The sequence below is a fragment of the Macrobrachium nipponense genome, chromosome 46, assembly GCF_015104395.2.
Source record: "Macrobrachium nipponense isolate FS-2020 chromosome 46, ASM1510439v2, whole genome shotgun sequence".
Taxonomy (NCBI): domain Eukaryota; kingdom Metazoa; phylum Arthropoda; class Malacostraca; order Decapoda; family Palaemonidae; genus Macrobrachium; species Macrobrachium nipponense.
Window position 1 is genome coordinate 28,099,511 of NC_061106.1, and position 21,854 is coordinate 28,121,364.

A 21,854-nucleotide genomic window follows, 5' to 3' on the forward strand; every position below is an offset into this window, starting at 1 on the left:
AAGCTTACGACCGTCCCAGCTGCCGCTAGTTACCTTCCCATTGTAAAAGGACCGAAGGTTTGTATATCGTACCGGAACATATCAGGTTAACATCCTATTCTAACTTCTTAATACACTTTATTTGAACTGAAAGGGAAGAGAAGACATAGCAAAAGATGAAGTCGCAGCTCTAGGTCTAGCTAAAGGATCAGTAGGGGAAAGAGCCGGAGACAGAGGAGAGCACTGAAATTGGAGGTTCATAAGAAATATGAGACAGGCAGATCTATGTGGTGACCTTACTATCTACTTTTTTTTAACCAAACCTGGTTCCCTTCTCTTTTTGAGCATAAAGTCCTTCAACCAAACCCTACATTCCTCACACTTTTCTCAAGATCACACTGCAAGTCCCTACAGCCAGCACAAACCGTGTCAATCTAATTGAAAATTAAGCATCCTGCTAAACATAGTAATAATTTCTGCACAACCTGAAGTTCTTTGTCTTGCTCCCTTTAAAAGATATCCTTGGAAAAACAAATGTACAATACTGTGAAAGCAGCAAACACCCAAAACAATGAAATGCCAACAGCTGACCTCTGTAGAAATCAGAATAATTCCAAAATGAGGTGAATATTCTTTTGCACATGTTGGCACCGAAATATAACTACATGTTGGCACCGAAATATAACTGTCTTTAAGAATAGGTAAGATCTATCCTAATATAAGTATTTGTTAGTTAATGCTATCATTGGTTGTCATTGTTTCATAAAGCTCAATAAAGTGTAATTTCTTAAGAACAAAATTAATGTCTTATTATGAACCCATCAATTTACATTAGTGTTGCATGTATTTATAGAACTTCTGATGATGGGTTTGTGTTAAAATTAAATCATATGAATTCAATAACAAATTGTCAAAAAGTTGTAAAAAAAACTTAGAATTTTTATTCAAACCGACCACCCTATCTCAAAACTTTTATAACAGTATGTAATATGGTCATACCTTACAAACAGACTTGTTCCTCTTGACAGGAATATCATGTTGCAGGGTTTTTCGTATAGCATAACCTAAGACTCGTTCATTAATCAAGCCAGTTTGTTTGTAGTAGAGTTCATCTTCCTGTTTTACATGCATGTAACTGGAAAATTAAATACAGGCTATAAATTAATATTATATGATAAATTGTTTATTGGAACAACATTTAAGTTCTTAAGAAGTTTTAAAATTATATTTGATGAACCTGGGTCTGAACAGTTATTGGAGCAAAGCCACTTCAAACAGATCATAATATTACATTTTACACATGCAACTTACCCGGCAGATATATACTTAGCTTATGTCTCTGACGTCCGACAGAATTCAAAACTCGCGGCACACGCTACAGGTAGGTCAGCTGATCACCCCCTACCGCCGCTGGGTGGCGGTAATAGGAATCATTCCCGTTTTCTGACAGAATTTTTCTGTCGCCGGTGCTGACAACAACTTTGTTGGTAGCTCCTGCTTAGAATTTCTTGCTTGCTTCGCCGAGGATTATTTGGGAAGTATTTGATCTTTGGTTGTTGGCATACGCTGTGTTTTGGATTTAGTTGGTTAATATGTCCGATTTAACACCTGGAACTCTGTTTAGAGTATGTGTAAATGAGGGATGCAAAGTGAGGTTGCCTAAGGCTACTTTGGACCCTCACACTGTTTGTGTAAAATGTAGGGGAAGGGATTGTTCGGTTAAGGATACATGTGATGTATGTGAGAGCTTAACTGAATTACAATGGAAAGAACTAACTTCGTATGTTAAAAAGTTAGAAAAGGATAGGATTAGAAAAGCTTCAGCTAGAAATTCAAGTAGATCCTGTTCTGCGGAACAGGATAGTATTTCTAACCCTGCAGTAGCTTCGCCATCTTCCTTTTTGGTTTCAGCTCCTTCCCCCCGCAGCGAACCCGCAGATGTGTCTGCCGAGAGAGCCGCTGTGGAAGCTTCAATCCGCGATTTGCAACAGCAATTGCGAGATATAGACCAAGGTAAGGGTGAAGTGTCTAGTGATAAGTGCAGTGTCCCCAGTGCAGTGGAGGGGGCGTCTGACCGACTCCGCATCGCTCCTAGGCCTAGACCTCTTTCAGACTCCCATGCCCAAGGGAGGAGGAATGTCGAAAGCCGCAAGGGGGATGTAGAGTATCCCCAACGGTCAGGTGTCCCTTCAGCAGGGCCTGTAGACTCGTCCCAGGCTGCTGTAGAGAGCTATAGGAAAAGCCTCTTAACGGAAGTGGTGTTTTTCCGACTCTGATTCGTCCTCTCCTAAACGAGGCGGTGAGCTCATTCTTCCAAATCGCGGCCCTCTCAAGAGAGACTGGAAACCTCCAGGAGAAGGCGCTCTTGACTCCAGCCCGGAGCCTTTTCCAGAGTATTCTCCTGCGCCTAAGAAGGCTATGAAGTCTCCGGAATCTTCACCAGAAGGGATTCGGTTCTCTACTAAGAAATTCCTGTTGGACCTCCAAGCGAATCTCTCTTCTTTAGTAGGCTCTCTTTCTACTAGTAGGCGCAAGGAACCTTCTCGCAGGAAGGACGCCTCTCTTCCAGTTAAGAGGTCTGTTAGGAAGGAGGAGTATAATAGGCGATCTTCACCAGTAAGAACCTATTCTCCCCCGAGAGTAGACGACTCCTTTGAAACTTCGTCTAGACAGGGAAGATGGTATTCTCCGCGCAGAAGCTCTGAGGCTAAGAGTCATAGCACAAAGCGCCAAGAAGTAGGCGCTAGATCCTCTCCTTGTAGGAGTAAGGAGAAAGTCCCCTTGTGAGAAGGCAGCGATCGGTTCGTATCTGTCGAACGATCTCCTAGGAGTAGGATCTCCTCTTCAAGTGGAAGGAAGGAACGAGAGAGGGAACGCTCTGCTCAGAGGGATAGAAGCGAGAAAGGCTCTCCTTCGAAGGATGACTTTCTAGAAGGCGCCAACGTTCGATAGGACTCCTGGATGATCGAATCTCGTTAAGTTACTCGAGACCTTATGATAGGCTTTCCTCAAGGGAGTCAAGCGCTCTCCCCTAGCAGGTTCCAAGATTCTACGAAGACCTAAACAGGGGTTCTCGCCCTACTCCTGGAAGAGTATCTAGAGTGGACGCTTACCGTTCTCCTAGCAGGCGTCAAGAGCCTGAAAGGAGCCTAATCTTGGATCTGCGCCCTACTCCTGTAAGACGATCAAGAGTAGGCGCAAGCTCTTTTCCTCAAAGGCAGCAAGCGCCTAAAACGAGCCTTGCCAGGATTTGCGCCCTAATCCGGAAGATCAGGAGTAGGCTCTGACGCCTCTCCTCGTAAGATTCAGGAGCCTGAAAGGAGCCTTTTGTCAGACGCGCGCCCTACTCCTGGGAGTCACAGAAGAGTAGGCGCAAGCGCCTCTCCTCACAGGCGCCAAGAGCCTGAAAGGATCCTGACTTTGGATTCGCGCCCTACTCATAGTAGGCGCTCGAGAATAGAAACGAGTGTTTCTCCGGATAGGCGCCAAGAGCCTGATGAGGCAGGCTCTAGATCCTCCCCTAGCAGGTATCAAGAACCTGGGGAGCGGAGAAAAGCGGATGTTTTTTCTTTACCGAGGAAACATATCTCGGGTATTGAAACTGGCGGCTTCTTCTGACGAGCTCTTGAAGGATAAGAGTCGCATACCTGCCAGGACTTCTTCACCTAAGAAGTCTCCCTCTCCGAATGTAACCTTGGAGGAAGTCTCGGAGGAGGAAGAGACGAAAGAAGTTTAGGAGTCTCTGATTATAAGAGACTTTCTGCATTACTACTTCAGGAGTTTGGGGACTCGCTGTGTTCGGCTGATCCTCCATCTCCGGGATCTCTGCTATCGAGTACAAAGTTGGCAAAATCCCCCTCTTTTGTCAAGATGCGGCCAACTCTCTCTATGAGAAAGGCCATCAAGAATCTGGAGAACTGGTCTCATGGTTAAGAAGGAGGCAGGTAAGACTGTGTTTTTGTTGTGTCCTCCGTCTAGATTGACAGGTAAGCCGGGTGTCTGGTACGACACGAAGGAACCCATGGGGTTAGGCCTTCCGGCTTCCGCCAAAACGCGGATTTTCTGCTCTGGTAGAATCATCTAGAAGACGCTCTCTACTTTCAGCTAAAGCGTCTTGGGGAATGTGCGAGATGGACATTTACTCAAGGGTCTATTTTGCACACTAGAAGTCTTCAACTTCATGGATTGGGCCTTAGGAGCTCTAGCAAAAAGAGCGCAGGATCCGGAGTTTGGTTGACTACTGGAAGGTGTTATCAAGTGTCTCCTTTCGTGCCTGGACAAGGCAGTCATGGATGGATCCACAGAAGTAGCATCTCTCTTTGGAGCAGGAGTGCTCAAAAGAGATCGTTTACAGCTCGTTTCTCTCCAAGTCTGTTTCTCCCTTGCAGAGAGCCTCTTTGCTTTTTTCCCCACTCTCGGAGTACCTTTTTTCCTCAGGAGACAGTGAGGGACATTTCTAGATCACTGTCGGAGAAAGCTACGCAAGATCTTCTTGCTCAGTCCGCCAAGAGGCTTAAACCTGCTGTGCCGATGGCTAAGAGAGAGGGAACAGCGAATAAAGTGTCTTTCCAACAGCCCTTTCGAGGAAGAACACCTCAAGACCCGCACCTAAGAGTAGAAGGCCGTTTAAGAGAGGACGATCTTCTCGAAGACCATTCTCAAAGCCGCAGTGAGACAGGAGTCCTCCAGACTCCAGTAGGAGCCAGACTTTTGAGGTTCGCGAAAGTCTGGGCTCAGAGAGGGGCGGACACTGGCTCCCTCTCGATCCTCGAGAGTAGTATACCTGATCCCCTTCAGGGAAAAACCTCCCTTAACCACCACTCCAAGGGAGTTAGCGGCAAGATACAGAGATCCTTTAAAGAACCAAGCACTATTACATCTGGTGCAACAGATGCTAGAAAAGAAGGCTATAGAAAAGGTATTAGACATTCATTCTCCAGGATTTTACAATCGCCTCTTTCTGGTACCAAAAGCCTCGGGGGAGTGGAGACCAGTGCTGGACGTAAGCGCTCTGAATCACTTTGTGATCAAAACAACGTTCACGATGGAGACGACGTCGTCAGTTCTTTCAGCGCTAAGACAAGGGGATTGGATGGTGTCATTGGATCTGCAAGATGCCTACTTTCATGTACCCATCCATCCCTCGTCCAGAAGGGTATCTAAGATTTATGATACAGGGCCAAGTATTTCAGTTTCGCGCCCTTTGTTTCGGCCTTTCCACAGCTCCCCAAGTTTTCACGGGATTGATGAAAAACGTAGCACATTGGCTACATTTAAAAGGAATAAGGATTTCGCTGTATCTCGACGATTGGTTGATTCGCTCGCAATCCAGGGATCAGTGTCTGGAAGACCTAAGGTCGATGTTGGATTTGACTCAGTCCCTGGGACTGTTAGTGAACCTCGGGAAATCCCAGATGGATCCCCAGCAACCGCATTGTCTATCTAGGGGATTCTGATGGATTCTCGGGGTTTTCAAGGTGTTTTCCGTCCACAGAAAGACAGGAACGGTGCATTCTAAAAGTGAAGACCTTCCTAGAGAAAGAACAATGTTCCGCGAGGGAATGGATGAGTCTTCTGGGGACCCTCTCCTCGTTGGAACAGTTCGTTTCTCCTTAGGGAAGGTCCTTCACATAAGACCTCGTCAATTCTTCTTGAAGGAGAATTGGGACCAGAAGAATCAGGATCTGTGGGAATCTTTTCCTCTGTCCAGAGGTATAAAGGAAAGCCTCAGCTGGTGGTTAGAACCAGGCAGACTGAACGAGGTGGGGACTATCGCTGCAGTTACCGAACCCCTCCCTAGTGTTGTTTACAGACGCGTCGGAGACGGGATGGGGGGCGACGTTGGGCCCGAGAGAAGTGTCAGGTACCTGGAGTGGGGAACAGGTGTCCTGGCACATCAACGAGAAAGAGTTAGTAGCAGTGCATCTAGCTCTCAGGCAGTGGGAATCCCAAGTCGCGAACTCAGTGTTGCAGGTAAATTCAGACAACACGACAGCTCTAGCCTACATAAGAAAACAGGGGGGGACTCACTCCCTCTCACTGTACAAGAAGGCGAAAGAGCTTCTTCTATGGTCAAAGGAGCGGAACTCACTCTTGACGAGGTTTATACAAGGCGAGAAAAACGTCAGAGCAGACTGTTGAGCAGGAGAGATCAAGTCATTTCCACGGAGTGGACTCTGCACTCAGAGGTCTGCAATCAAATTTGGAACCTATGGGGAAGGTCAAACATAGACCTGTTTGCAACTCATTGGAATGCCAGGCTGGAGAACTACTGCTCTCCGATTTCAGATCCAAGAGCAGTAGCGATCGACGGCATCCTCCTAAATTGGGAAGGAATAGACGGCTACGCTTTTCCTCCTTTCAAGATCATAGGAAACGTCATAAGGAAGTTTGTTTTGACGAAAGGAGCGAAATTGACCCTAATCGCCCCATTTTGGCCAGCTCAAGAGTGGTTCACAGAGGTACTGGAATGGGATGATAGATTTTCCAAGGTACCTTCCTTTACGGAACGATCTTCTCAGACAGCCCCACTTCGACAGATACCACAAAAACCTCCCCGCGCTCGGTCTGACTGCCTTCAGACTGTCGAAGGACTCGTCAGAGCGAAGGGGTTTTCACGCGCGGCTGCAAAGGCAATTGCAAGAGCCAGGAGACCGTCAAACTATACGTGTACCAGTCGAAGTGGGAAGTGTTCCGAAGGTGGGCCAGAATCAGAATGTATCCTCTTCCAGTACCTCTGTGACGGAAATAGCAGATTTCCTGTTATATTTGAGACTAAAATGTAACCTTGCAGTCTCGACTATAAAGGTTATAAAAGTATGCTTTCTGTGTTTAGACATACAGGACTAAATATCACGGATGACAAAGATTTACACGATTTGATTAAATCATTTGAGACTTCGAAGTCCAAGACAGCCAGACCACCCAGCTGGAACCTGGATGTGGTGCTAAGGTTTCTCATGTCAGAGAAATTTGAACCTCCCAATAACTCATCGTTTAGAGACTTGACTAGAAAATCTATTTTCCTCTTTGCATTAGCATCAGCTAAAAGGATAAGTGAACTCCAGGCTTTAGAAGGCGCAGTGGGCTTCAGGAAGGATTCTGCAGTGTGTTCATTTAACCCCCTATTTTTAGCAAAAAATGAGAATCCTTCTAAGCCTTGGCCAAGGACGTTTGAAGTTAAAGGATTGACTTCCCTGGTAGGGAGAGAGATAGAGAGAACCTTGTGTCCGGTAGGATCCTCAAGTTCTATCTAGAGAGGAAAAAAAAGCAAATGGGAGGAAACTCAGAGCCCCTTTGGTGCTCGGTAAGAGATCCGAGAAGAACGATGTCAAAGAATGCACAGGCATTCTTTATCAGAGAGATTATTACAGAAGCACATATTTGCCTGTGAAGAGGAATATCTCGGGCAGTTGAGAGTTTAAATTAAGCGCATGAGGTCAGAGCCGTAGCAACCTCATTAGCTTTCCACAAGAATATGTCGATAAACGACTTGATTGGATCCACATATTGGAGATGCAATTCTGTGTTTGTTTGCGTCTAACTATTTGAGAGATGTACGTGTAACTTATGATAAGTGCTTCTCTCTCAGACCTTACGTGTCTGCGGATTCGGTGCTGGACAGGGGGCTGAAACCAATCTAGCTTAGTTTAGATAGATTAGGAATTTTAATCTTGTGGTGTTGTTTTTTATGGTCGATTGAAAGTGGTCAGGGAAAAGTACCACTTTCAATTCGTGTGTATAACAAAGTAGTGTAGTCAGGTGGTCGAGATTGGTTGTTTTCATGCTCCTTGTAATGTTTTGGACCTAGGCTCTGTCTTGTAAGAGGGTTAGTCCCCGTTGATACGACAAAGGTGAAGGCTCTACCATGTAAGTGGGATAGGCCCCATTGGTACGATCCAAAATAAGGCTCTGTCGAGTAAGCAGGCTAGCCCCCATTGACATGATCCAGAAGAGTTCTCAGTGACAGGTCTCATCCTCACTGGAACTCTTGAGGCAAGCAGACTCATAGACAGTACTCTGAAGTCTTCTGCCCAATAAGGTAGGAATCAAGGTATTTAAGTTTATTTATAGTACCTACAACAAAAGTTGTTTTCCCTGTTTTTTGAATTGCTATTCATATTGAGTAACTATCTCTTACCCTCCTCCAAGGGTGCCAATCAGCTAAGTATATATCTGCCGGGTAAGTTGCATGTGTAAAAATGAAATTGTTAAGATACAATAAAGTTTTACACATACTTACCTGGCAGATATATACGTTTAATGGCCCACCCATCCTCCCCTCAGGAGATAGGGGGAAGAAAAATTCTGTCAGAAAACGGGAATGATTCCTATTACCGCCACCCAGCGGCGGTAGGGGGTGATCACCTGACCTACCTGTAGCGTGTGCCGCGAGTTTTGAATTCTGTCGGACGTCAGAGACATAAGCTAAGTATATATCTGCCAGGTAAGTATGTGTAAAACTTTATTGTATCTTAACAATTTCATTTTATTACAATTTAGATATTTTACAAAAGTATCTCTCCCAACTTCACTGACCCTCCTCCACAGATTGATTAACTTACAATGAAACCATGACGTCATTTACATCCCTTATATGGTGACATCTGGCAAATATGCACCCTATAGCTAATTTAATTTTGAGAACTCTTGACAGTAAACTAAATAAACCATTTGTTCCGACGCCGAAGTATACTTACCCCTAACTACTTGTAAGAGAATCCTGGATGTCAATCCGGTACCGACCAGAAAAAACTGGTTATTCCCTCCTGACCCCAGCCAGGTATGCCCCAGGGTCGAAGATCACGACCTCTGACCTGCAGTCCCTTCCTGGTCGCTGTAGTGTTTACACGCTCCAGCTCGTACGTTTACCGGCCCATTTCCCTTTGTCTTTCCTTGTGTGTAGTGTGTGTGCTGCGTGTGTGCAGTCTTTCGTTTCTTATAGAAGCTTCATCGCAACGGCGTTGCCCAGGTCCTTCCTTTTGCCTTTTAAGATTGGTCCCCACACTTTGTGTAGTGAAGTGTCCGGGGGTCGCCCTTTGTTGTCACGGCAAGCTACATGTGGTAAGTGCATCGCGTGGTCGATCATCATTGGGATCTGGCCGCTACCAAGCGCAAGAAGAAACCTTGTGCTCCAGCCAAGGCGGCTTCCTCCGAGGATCCACGAAGTAGGAGCACGAGCAGTGGCCCAGGAGGCCCTTCGCCGTCGCCTCTCAGGATTCCCTGGAAGGGCATCAGGAGTGTTCCCCCATCCCCTTCCAGCGAGGGGACCTAGGTGAGTCTGTTGCTGGGTCTCCACAAATGGTGGAACCTGAGGAGTCTGTGTTGAGAGGCGTACAGGATGACAGTTATTCTTTTTTGCAGGATTGCTGGGCTCGTGGTGGCCTGTGGGGCGCACCTTCCATGGACGTGTTGGTTGCGGCGCTACGCACCGCCAAGGGCTCGCCGCCAGCCACGGAGCGCGCTGCTCGGTCCCCCCGGATCCCCGTGGGACTCTCCTCCTCTTCCTCCTCCTCCGCGCTCCCAGCCACCTCCCTGTTAGTGGGGGATCATTCAGGTAGACGTCAGGAGAAGACTGATTCTTCAGGTGTTCCCCCCAGCCCCTGGTCGGGCACTTCCCGTAAGCCAGGTAGGTCCCCCCTAAGGGAGTTGTTGTTCCACTGTGGGGCCCCTCCTTTCTCCCCACCGGGATGGAGGCTCTTGCTGGCAGAGGGAGCTCCCAGGGGGAGACCCTCCCCGTTCCCTCTCGCTCCCATCACCCCGCCCGCTCCTCCCGCTCACCCCGGGACAGGAGTCGCCACAGAAGAGACAGGAGGAGAGGCAGATCTTCGGCAGGGAGATCATCATCGGACAGTTCTTCATATAGATCTTCAAGGACGCACTACCGTTCCAGGAGATACTACGGGAGGAGTAGAGGGCGTTTATTCTCCTTCTACCCGGAACCTAGGTCCAGATCTTGCCATTGTAGCCGGGACCGCAGGGGTCAGAGTAGGAGCTACAGTCGCCGGGACGACTCGCACCGTAGTTGTCATCGCTCGCGGACCTCCCGGTCCCTGCGATCGGTTCCCGAGCACGCCGCTCCCTCGAGGTCCCCCCCGAGTAGGGGGCCTCCCCCCTCCCAGTAGTCCCCCCCCCTGCAGCTCTGGTGGATATTCTCCCTCGTGTCCACCTGGGCCCACAAGAAGGGCATGTGCCTCCTGCAGTACCTGGACGATTGGCTACTCCTTTCCTCCTGGTGGAGTGAACTAACCTTCAAATTCGTGCTGTCCTTCGTAGCCAAGACCCAGAACCCGTCGGTAGTAGATGAGCGGTTCATGGAGTTCTCCATTCCAGCCCTTCCTAAGTCCAAAGATCCCAAGGACCTGCTCCTCTGCCGGGTCAGGGCATTGAGAAAATATCTCAGCAGGACGGAATGACTCCGCCCCAGTATTCAAAATCTTTTCGTCTTTACCAGGCGGGAAAAGAGAGCGGTGGCAAAGAACACCATCTCCTTCTGGTTAATGGAGACAATCAGGAAAGCCTACGAGGGAGCGGGGCTGGTCCCCCCCGCAAGGTGTCAAGCCCTACAACTTCAGGGGTATAGGCACCTCCTTGTCTTTCTTCAAGAATATGGCCGTCGCCCAGATCCTGTGGGCGGGGGTGTGGAAGCGTCAGTCCACCTTTACAGCCCATTACCTCAAAGATTGTACAAGGTCCCTTGACACCTTTGAGATAGGGTCGGTCGTGGCGGGCCAGCAGAGGGTCTAGCCTAGCCTAGGGGGGGTATACGTCGTATTTATGTGTGTGTATATATGTGGTATTTCCATCCTCCGTATCCTACCCTGCTCCTCTCCCCCCCCTTCCCCAGTGGGCCTTCGACGTAATCTGCAAAATTCCTCAATCTTCAGGTGAGTCTATGGGAGGAATATTTGACTTACAGACCTTTGTTTTACACCCATGAGTTATTCCCTCCGTTGCCCACCAGTCGAGATTGCATCCGAAAGGCAAGGGGACCTCCACCTCCACCCTAATCCGGCAGAGCAGGTCTGCCTCCCCCTTCCAGCCTGAAGGGGGATGACCTCTTCCTGGTAGGGACTCTTCCTTCCCTAGATACTCCCACCTCCTAAGGATTAAGTCTCCTACAAGTAGTTCGGAGTAAGTATACGGCGTAGGAAAAAATCACAAATTTTATGTAATTTTTATTTTTCCTAGCTATACTTACCCCGAAGTACCTCATTTTTACGCCCTCCCATCCGTCCCCACGTATCTGAGGGCAGGAGCTCTAGGGGCATGGAAAGGACTGCAGGTCAGAGGTCGTGATCTTCAACCCTGGGGCATACCTGGCTGGGGATCAAGAGGGAATAACCAGTTTTTTCTGGTCGGTACCGGATTGACATCCACGATTCTCCTACAAGTATTTCGGGGTAAGTATGGCTAGGATAAATACAAATACATAACTTAAAATTTGTGATTTTTCTATTTTTTTATTTGAAATTTAAGCTTTGTTGGTTTATTTGATTTGAAACTGAATTTGTCCAAGGTGCATCTAAGATCTAAGAATCTGATAACCATGTAAAGCCTGCAATGGGTTTTGGAAAAAAATTTTAGGTATTAATAAAAAAAAAAAAAAACTGGATAATTTTTATATTCAATAAAACTGCTTCATCATCCGTATTATGTGCCAGCATGCTAAACATGAATATGCCTAATGAACAACTCTGAGTAAATTGGACTTGAAAATTAATCTTTTGAAGTACAGAATATCCTTTATAGCATAGGTTCCTTTTCCATTCTTCAAATTTAAACAGGATTTAATGAATGATCTTTCAATGTTGATCACTGACAAAAAGGAACATTGTCATGGATTGTAATTTCATTGTTGCTTAACACTAGACAAGATAATTCTACTTGTTCCCATGTTGGAAGCACATCTAGTCACTTCCAGATGAAAAGACAGAATTTTTCTGTTAAAATGTGATGTCATTATTCAGGGAGAAATAAGTTTTTTAATCACATTATTCAGGGAGGAATAAGCTTTTCATTGTCTTTCTTTTATGCAGTTAAAAAGTTCTTTTATGCAATGAATAATAATTTAGATAATGCAAGCAGATATCTGCTATCCACAAACCAACAATCCACAACTCACAGACAATATGGTAATATGCCACTGAAAATCAATTGTACCCTGAGTGGGGCTTAAACTCTTAACCAATACAATGGAAGTCACCAATGATACACTGAGCTACATCTCTGGAAGCCTATGTTAATCAAGAAATCCTCTCTTTTAACGTAACTTTTTATTTCTACAACTTTGTTATTTCTATTACTTATGAATATCTGGTAGGACATTTTGTTTCCAAAAGACAATTTCCCTACTAACTGGAGGTAGTTCCAGATAAAAAAAAAAATTAAATAAAACAACAACATAGTGGTCACTGACTGACACATTCCTACTTTAATAGCTAAACTGATGAACCCTCATGCAGAAAACATCACAACATTATCCACTTCATACATTTAAACAGAAAGGTCATCAGCAATGTGTTAAACACACACACACGTGCACAAGCACACACACACACACCCACTCTCTCTCTCTCTCTCTCTCTCTCTCTCTCTCTCTCTCTCTCTCTCTCTCTCTCTCTCATCCATCCCTATCTTGTAGATATTCATATAGTGTATGTATAGTATATAGTGACAAAGGGATAATCCCAAAATGTAATTTGAGTTGCTATATTTATCAGATTTTTGTCCTCCAAAAATGTGTTCTGGTAAACTGACATGTTGCTATTTTAAAGGTTAAGGAAGGACTAAGATGATTTAAAAGCTTTTTTCTAGAGAAAAATTTGCTACACTTACCTGCAATCATTACCATCACACTGAAGGGGATACCTTTTACAGCATTTTAACCATATCTGCCTCAGCACATCAGCTCTAGGATCAGGTGCCGGATGTGCAAACTTACAACTGTGTCCCCGCTTACAAAGCCCTCGTATGAAATATACACAGATAGATTTTTTCTCTTGTTCCCTAGAAGAGTAATGAATATGAATCAGCACATATCTATCACAACTTTTAACTAGTAATAGTCTTGATAAAAGTAACTTCTAAGTGTACTGTCACAAATACTACAAAATTTCTTGCATCCTTAACACTGTACATGATTTACCCCATATTCAAATTCCAGTTAAAGTAGGCCCTCAGCTCTAAAGTTTTTCCTTTAAGGTCTAGTTTATGTCCAAGGCTTTCTTAGGAGTTCTAGTACGTAATTATATCTATGGTGCAGACCTAGAAAACCAGAACCTCAATAATATGGTATATTGTACATCAGATCTTTTTCACTACAAATACTTTTGAGGAGTCCAGTCACTCTGCAGTTATATCCCCAAGACTTACACTATGTAAAAGTACTTAGTCAAGATAGTTGGCAAGGTGCCTTGATATTCTGCTGAGCAGCTACTATGCCCAGAAAACTGAAAAGGTCCTCCAAAATAGCTATGGACTGTCCAACACCCATACTTCATGGGGCTCTTGCATGAGGAAGATCAATGATGTCCTCCTTCAAGAACTCAAAAGCTCATTGGGTACCTAATCAAGCCAGCAAGGATGGGTGTTCCTGGACACCTCTTTCTTACGCTTTCCTGTATAATGAAAAAATGCAGACATTCTGGACTAAGACACAGGCAGTTTAATAAACTCCCAGCCTTTTCAAAATACAATTACACAACTTACATACCTGTCCCCATTGCACTTCTTGTCCAATCCAGCTCACGACCACAACAAACAAAAGAAGGACTCAAAACTGCACAACAAACCACAAAGTAGAGCGGTCACAACCTTCTGCCACCACCACTGTCTCACCTCTTTAGCCACCACAACCGTTTTCCTCACTCATCTTGGCGTCACAACAACCACCATTCGGCATTTCAAACATAATGAAAAGACTGCTTTACAAACATCTAATAAAATTAGCTGTGTACTTTGTATTCATTTCTATACCTACTTCACTAACCAAGAAAATAAAAATAAATAAAAATGATTAAGCTTATAAAACTGACAGATAATCAGCAAGTTGGTATTGAGATCAGCATGAAATAAAGACATTAACAATCATTCACCAAAAAGGGCTGAAAAATACCTGCATCTAACCAACGCAACAATAAAGATGACGAGCAGCTATTCAATGATAATAGTACAGGGTAAGGCACCTCAACCACAGTAGGAAAGCAATTAGAAATTAATATTTAAAGAACGTAAGAAAATTATAAACAAATCACCACAGCATGAATAAGGAATGCTAACTGAAGATCAACAACATTAAAACAATTACACACTATTAAATAACATCATAGATTTAATGAGAATAGATATAGTGATTTCTGGAGCAAATACACTACAGTGTGCAGATATACAAGGAAAACTTAACTACTTACTATTTGTCAGGTCAAGTGGGAGAGGTTTGTGTTATTCTCAGTGTCTATGTGGAGCACTGATCACACACAATTGAACAATTTTACATGTTCATACACCAATACGTACTAACCTTGAGAGTGTCTCTGATATTGGATCAATTGGACTCTGTTGAGCCTCTTTTCTTTCAGAACTTATTCTTTCCAGGTCATCAATACTTGATCTTTGACGTTCCGAACTTCTGCTGCTTCGGCGGGAATTTCTATCGTAATGCCTGTCATCATCATCTCTTCTTCTGTCATCATCATATCTTCTATCATCATCTCTATCATCATATCGCCTCTTTTCATCACGATGGTAATCATGTGACCTCTTCTCATCTCGCCATGATCGTTGACAACGTCTCCTTATCCTGAAATAAGAACCAGTTATTAAGGAACATCTGAGTACTTTCATGACAAAAACAATGATATTACTATAATACAACAAAGAACTGCAGGAAAGTAGAGAATCAAGGAGAATGGAGGATACACTAAACTCTACACCTGACGAGAGTACAGAGAGAGCAGTTAGAACTTCAGAAGTTTAACAGAAAACGCAATGCATTACTACCCTAATACGTACTTACCCGGCAGATATATACTTAGCTTATGTCTCCGACGTCCGACAGAAATTCGAATTTCGCGGCACACGCTGCAGGTAGGTCAGGTGATCTACCCCCCGCCCCCTGCGCTGGGTGGCAGGAATAGGAACCGTTCCCGTTCTAGAACCAGATTTTCTCTTCCACCTGTCTCCTGAGGGGAGGCTGGGTGGGCCATTCATCGTATATATCTGCCGGGTAAGTATGTACAAAACTTTATTGTATTCTAACAATATCATTTTTGTACATGCAACTTCCCCGGCAGATATATACTTAGCTGATTGACACCCTTGGTGGTGGGTAAGAGACAACTATTTACTGAATAGACAGGTAAACAACATACGTTGTAGGTAATAAATAAATAAAAATGATATTGTTAAGATACAATAAAGTTTTGTACATACTTACCTGGCAGATATATACTTAGCTATAGACTCCGTCGTCCCCGACAGAAATTCGAATTTCGCGGCACACGCTGCAGGTAGGTCAGGTGATCTACCGCCCCGTGCCGCGGGGTGGGTGGCAGGAACCTCAGGAATTCGATTTTTGTACATGGAACTTACCCAGCAGATATATACTTAGCTGATTGACACCCTTGGTGGTGGGAAAGAGACAACTATTTACTGAATAGACAGGTAAACAACATACGTTGTAGGTAATAAATAAATAAAACCTTGGTTCCTACTGATCAGGCGGAAGACTCCATGGCTAATGCCTAGGAATCTGCTTCGCCTCAAGAGCCTCAGCGAGGATGTGACCTATGGCTAAGAGTTCTTGTGGGTCTGTCGATGGGGTCTTATCCATTTACTCGACAGAGCCTCTTACATGACAATATGCCTATGCCTAGTGGCATAATTAAGGAGCACAACACCGATCCCGATCACCTGATCCTAACACGAGGGTTAGTGCTTAAGTAGAAAAGTTATCTACAAACTCCTTTCAAAAACCAAAGAAAAAAACACGACGTTAAATAAAATTTAACTCACTAGTTAAGGATCAGTATCTGCTCCCTATCCCAGCAATGTATCCGCAGACACGTATCAACCAAGAGAGAAGGATCCCTCAAAGGTTATCTTGACATCCTTCGGATAATGGGAAGTCAACACAGAGTTGCATCTCCCGTATGTGACAGCTAATATGTCCTTATGACATATTGTTAGGGAAAGAACAAGAATTCGGAAAAGCTCGCCACTTCATGCGCTTTTAATTCTCAGCTGTTTGAAGGAATCATCAATGCACTTATCAAGTGCTTAGGAGATCACAATGTCTCAAAGAAGGCCAGGGCGTTCTTTGATATAGATCTCTTCTGGGTGAAGCCTGGAGCCTGGCTAGCGCTTCGTGCCTGGCAGGCGCCTAGCGCCTCGCGCCTGGCTGGAGCCTTGCGCCTGAATGGCGCCTAGAGCCTGGCTGGAGCCTCGCGCCTGGATGGCGCCTTGCGCCTGGATGGCGCCTCGCGCCTCTGCGGTGGGCCTGATTGGGCTTCCTCCTTCCTGGCTAGCGCCTCCGCCTGGGCTGGAGCCTTGCGTCTGGCTGGTGCCTTGCGCCTGGAAGGCACCTGGAGCCTGGCAGAAGACTTCATGATTACTGTCTATGAGTCTGCATGCCTCAAGAGTTTCAGCGAGGTAGGGACCTATGACTGACAAAACCCTTCTGGATCATGTCAATGGGGGGCTAGCCCGCTTACACGACAGAGCCTTCTCGGATCGTGCCAATGGGGGCTGACCCACTTACATGGCAGAGCCTTTACCTGTATCATATCTAATGGGGACTAGCCCTCTTACATGACAGAGCTTTAGGTTTCTCTTTACTGGAAGGAGCCTTGCGCCTGGATGGATCCTCAATCCTGACTGGAGCCTAGCCTTGAAGGAGCCTAGCACCTGGATGGTGCCTGGCTGGCTTCTAGAGCCTGGCTGGCTTCTAGAGCCTGGCTGGCTCCTAGAGCCTGGCTGCTGGCTCCTAGAGCCTGGCTGGCTCCTAGCCTGGCTGGCTCCTAGAGCCTGGCTGGCTCCTAGAGCCTGGCTGGCTCTAGCCTGGCTGGCTATTGAGCCTGCTGGCTCCAGAGCATGGCTGGCTCCTAGAGCCTGGCTGGCTCCTAGAGCCTGGCTGGCGCCTCGCGCCTGGCTTGGCTCCTCCACACTTGCTGGAGCTTCGAGCTTGGAAGAGTCTCTAGGCTGTCTGGCGATGTCCACATCGGACACTCTTATATCTGTCCGATTTGTTCGCCTCGCGCCAGGTTGGAGGCCCGCTCCTTCTCAGTATCCGACCATGACAGAGTTCCTTGGAACTGTCCGCCTCTGGCGTTTTTCGCCTGTATTGGCATTTGGCGCTTGGCTGGCGCTACATTGTCCGAGAGTCCTGAACAACCACATAGTTTATCAGGAGACTGGAGAAGGGTGGAAGAAATTCTTCCCCTTTGAGCTTTTGGCCCCTGGCAAGGGGAGGTGATTTTAGTCAGCTACACCCAGTAGACGACAGGATATCTAACAATACGAGAGAGAAGAGTCTTCCTCCGAGGAGGATCCTTCGTGAACACTTCTTTTGCTAACGAGATCTCTTCTTACATGTTGATGAGGTTCCTCGTTGCAGAATCTTCCCTATCCTTGCCCGAAGGAAGGGAAAGAGTCTGGAAGTTGAAGGAGAGACTGCGCTGAAATTGGGCGGAACCCTGATTTCTAGCTCTTATTGTATCCTTCTGAATACCTTCTGGGAAGCATTTTGAAGCCCTCATCGCACCCCGAAGACTCTGTAGGCAAACGTTTAAACCATCTCTTCCTCTTTAGATGAAAATGTAAGTACCCTGCCTGGGCAACGAAACCTCTATCTGAAAGCGTTGCGTCAGGAATAGAGGGATTTAGTTCTTTTGCCAGACATACTATGCTGGCAAGAACCCATTGCCGAGTCTCCATTGAATCTGATGTGAGATTCCAATGCACAAAAAACAGTTCACTTGTCTTCTTGGTCGTTTAGGTTTGGGCTAAGAGAAACAAAGAATTCATTCATAAACTTCCTCAAAGAAGTTTGATGAGGAGCAGTTCCATTTTGTCGGAACACGGAATCTGTGGCCACAAAAAAGATCCCATTCGAAGTACATGATATCCTACTCTTGTCGTATTGCGGTATCGTATAAGATCCCGAAGATCTTAATCCTCTGTTATCTCTAATTCCCCTTATAGAGACAGAGTATAGCCTTTTACTGCGTTCTTTGATAGCAGATATATACATAGGTGATTCTTCCCTCTGAAAGTGAAGAAAAAACCTCGCTATGTGGTTCACAGAGGTATCGGAAGAGGACAGTTTCCTCATTCCATCTAGCACGATCGCAGCAATTCTATGTCTTAGCCATGACTATTGTCATTTACCTTGAAAAAACCTCTCATTCATGTCCACTTCTGGTCAGTCTGCACGCGGACAGACTCAGAGTGGAGAGGTTTTATAGGTCTATTTATATTAGATTCTGATAGAATATCCAGATACTCTTGGAAAAGCCTTACGAAACATGCTGTGAGAAGAACGTGACTTCTGTGAATCCAACCTCTCTAAGGCCAAAATGAGGCATACATCCTCTCTTCCTTTGACGCCCATTTATCTTAATATATGTTAAGAATTTATAAACTAGGGGAAAAAAGACTAAAGTTTATTCCCCTTCTTTAAATTTAAAGATGTCTTATATTGCTACCTCTCTTGGTTCGAGGAAAAAAAAGAAGCAGTCTAAAGGAAGCCTATTCGTCTTCTACCTTACAAAGAGATCTATGAAGAAGACTTTCCGCAGGTTCTCACAACTCTTTTCAATAAATGTTAGACATACGTTAACAGTTATTATCTCGATCGAGAAGGTTCTCACGGACATGCAAAATCTTGCATCGAACCTCTTAAGGATCGTTACGTTCCGTGTCTGTTCCCAAATAGGTTCTCTTTTGTTAACGCGAACAGGGGCGAAAAAAGATTCTCGATGCCCTTTACGATATGAGAGATCGTGGAATTGGCCTAAGTGATTAAAATAAATCATTTCATCATTCCTTGTAAGCGACCCCTTTTCGATTAAATTAAATGGGTAACGAAATCAGGAACGAATCTTGCCGTTACCGAGCCTGCTGTACGAGAGGCTACTGGACTCTTAGTTAATAACTCGCTAAAACGAGAAAATATCTTGGATGGTGCTTCTGCGCCAGGCTGGCGCTTCCTTCTAGTTCTTTTTAGGGTATTGTGCCATAACATCTATGCCCTTTATGGTACCCGAACATCCTTCACATGTTAATTCCGTTCTTAGTGGGAAAAAACTTTTATATACGTAGTATAGTCCATTCAGGGAAACAACTTCTGCCACTAAGAGAATGTTTCCCATCCGACTCACCCAACTTCTCTTGAGCAATATCCGATTCTAAAAAAGTTGTGCGTTTCTCGAAAGGATGAGAGAATTATATATATCGCGCTCTGCCGTATTAGAATCCTTTATAATACTGTCACATTGTGGTAAACAGCATTAATCTAAAAACCTTTGTAAGGATACTAGGAATTCTGTAGTTAACCTCGGTATGTGCATAAGACTTGACCATACCGTAGTCTTAAAGTGAATTCTCTACTACATTCATCTTCTCACTAAGCATGTACTCTAATAAGCCATGCTTTCGTAAGCATGAGAGCATTATACAATATAGAGTTCCGCTGCGTTAGAATCCTTTAAAAATGTCACCTACGGTAAACAGCATTGAAATGTTGTAATATCTTTCTTATTGAAAGCTTCTTAGCAAAGGCAGGCAAACAATATTTTATTTATGTTTGCTTAACTATCCCCTCAATCCGAGGCTAAAACCACGATTGTAGGGGAGAGACACGGTTAGTCATTCCATCCCGCAGGAGAGAGACATGTAACCGACTACTCATGACCGACACCATACATGATACTGCGTTGGAGTCTAAGCGCTAGCAGTCTCGTTAGCCGACTGGCCTTACTCTTCCGAGTTGCCAGCTACTCCATTTAATAAAGGAATCTTATAAAATTATTATCGAACTTCAGGAAGTTCTTATAATGCATATCTAAGCGAAAACAAGACTTCGATAAATCTAGAAGCTAAGTAGGTGTTGTCTTAACAATCCCTTTAAGCGTAGTCCTTCCTAGGAAATTCCTGGAAGGATACTGGTAATTGAGTTGCTCAGCAAAGAAGTAACTACGGTATGTGCTTATGATTTGCCGTATCGTATTCTCATACAGCAGATACTCTACTACCTTCTTTCCCTGCCGAGGCAGATAGAGAAAGGAAAAATTTTTTATTTTTTTACTATCTTCGTTCTTTTCGTTAATAGAACGATAGAAAGAGTATATATATCTCCTTAAGGAAGGAAGTTAATCCAGGAACTCTTTAAATCTTCGTGATTTCTTCATAGTCGTGGAAGAGACAGAATTCCTGTTCATCTGTAGGGTTTACGGAAGGAAGTAGATATTTCCTATCCGCCATCATACCCAAACGTCGATGAGATTCTTATAAGAAAACTCCCAAAGCTCTTGCCTCTTCATAACGAGGGAAGAGCATGAATGAAGGAGAGAGTCCACTGAATAATGAAAAAATGGCTTCTCTTAGTATCAGAATCCTTCTGGCAAAAAGCGACGGCCGCCTGTGCGACATCTTGCACCTTTGCCAGGGGAAAGTTGCTCAAGTTGAAAACTCAAAGAGGAGCCTCGCGACTGACCTCTCTCATAAGAAGATTAGGAATATACTGGCGCCTGGCTCCTTGCACCTAGCGCCTGGAATGTTCCGCGCGCCTGAATGTTCCGCCGCGCTAGAAAGGAGACTCGCTCCTGGAACGTTCCGCTTGCGTGGAAGGTCCCGTGCGCCCTGATAGTTCCGAGCGCCTACCTAGACCCCTTTTAGAAAGAGCCCTCTTTGCCCGGAAACGTTCAATGGAAGGATCGTTCTGATTGCCACTCTACTATAAGGCTCCTTGCTCTAGCCATCTGTTTTTCTGGCGCAATTTGCGCCAGGCTGGCGCTTCGTCTCTTTGAAGGCGCCTTGCGCCAAGAAAAATTTTCTAGAACGCGGCTCGCGTTTGGTTGTAGGAACGAGGCTCGCGCTAGTCTGTCAGCTGGAACGCGCCTCGCAGCTGGCTATTGGAACGTAGCTCACGCTAGCTTGATGGAACGCGGCTTCCTGGCAGCGGCTGGCTCTTGCTTAGTGTTCTCTTAGTTTTCAGAGAACGCACTAGATCATGGAAACTCCAAACATACATTCTTCGTCTTTTCGGATGTAAGATGAAGATACGCACTTTTTTAAGGATGCCTTATCAATGGCTATCCTTGGCAGTCTGGGACGTTCTACAGAACCTGACCGAGGGGACGCCTGACCGGTGGGGGTTCTCCCTAACCTTCCTGCGGCTGTCGACTTTCCTCCTCCACTGGGTTCTGGGAGTTTGGAAGAGGTCTAGGCCTGGAAGCGCTACGGAGCCGATCAGACGCACCCTCCACTGCAACTGGGAACACTATATTCACTTCTTAACCTTTTTTAGAGCTCGCCTTTTGAGCTCCATCCATTTATCTTCAAATTTGCACATATGAATTTGTAGATTCTGTGGAGTAAAGAGGTGATGAGGATGCAACAACTACTAGAATTGTCAATACTCTAACTGCTCGTTAGATACGAGAGCTCTTAAAGCTTCTAAAGGAAGCGTATCTAGTTATATGCTTTCTGACTTCCTAAAGTAGGAAGTTAGATCTTATATTTCCTTCATCAAGTTCTAACACTTATACACGTATTAGTGAAAGAAAAAAAAAAAAAAAAAAAAAAAAAAAAAAAAAAAAATCAACATTTCCCTTATTGCAAAATATATGAGTGTCTACCGAAAAATTCGGTAGTTT

General features: G+C 45.1%; 1 protein-coding gene across 1 annotated transcript in view; it reads right to left on the reverse strand.

The window, feature by feature from the left end:
• LOC135214835 (uncharacterized) overlaps positions 1–21,854 on the reverse strand; it is a 234,841-nt gene that overhangs the window by 152,049 nt on the left and 60,938 nt on the right. The window contains exons 4-6 of the mRNA XM_064249233.1: positions 14,501–14,779; positions 12,817–12,987; positions 979–1,114 (exon numbers count right to left, since the gene is read on the reverse strand). Coding sequence (XP_064105303.1) covers positions 979–1,114; positions 12,817–12,987; positions 14,501–14,779 — 586 coding nt within the window. The remainder of the gene's footprint in view (positions 1–978; positions 1,115–12,816; positions 12,988–14,500; positions 14,780–21,854) is intronic.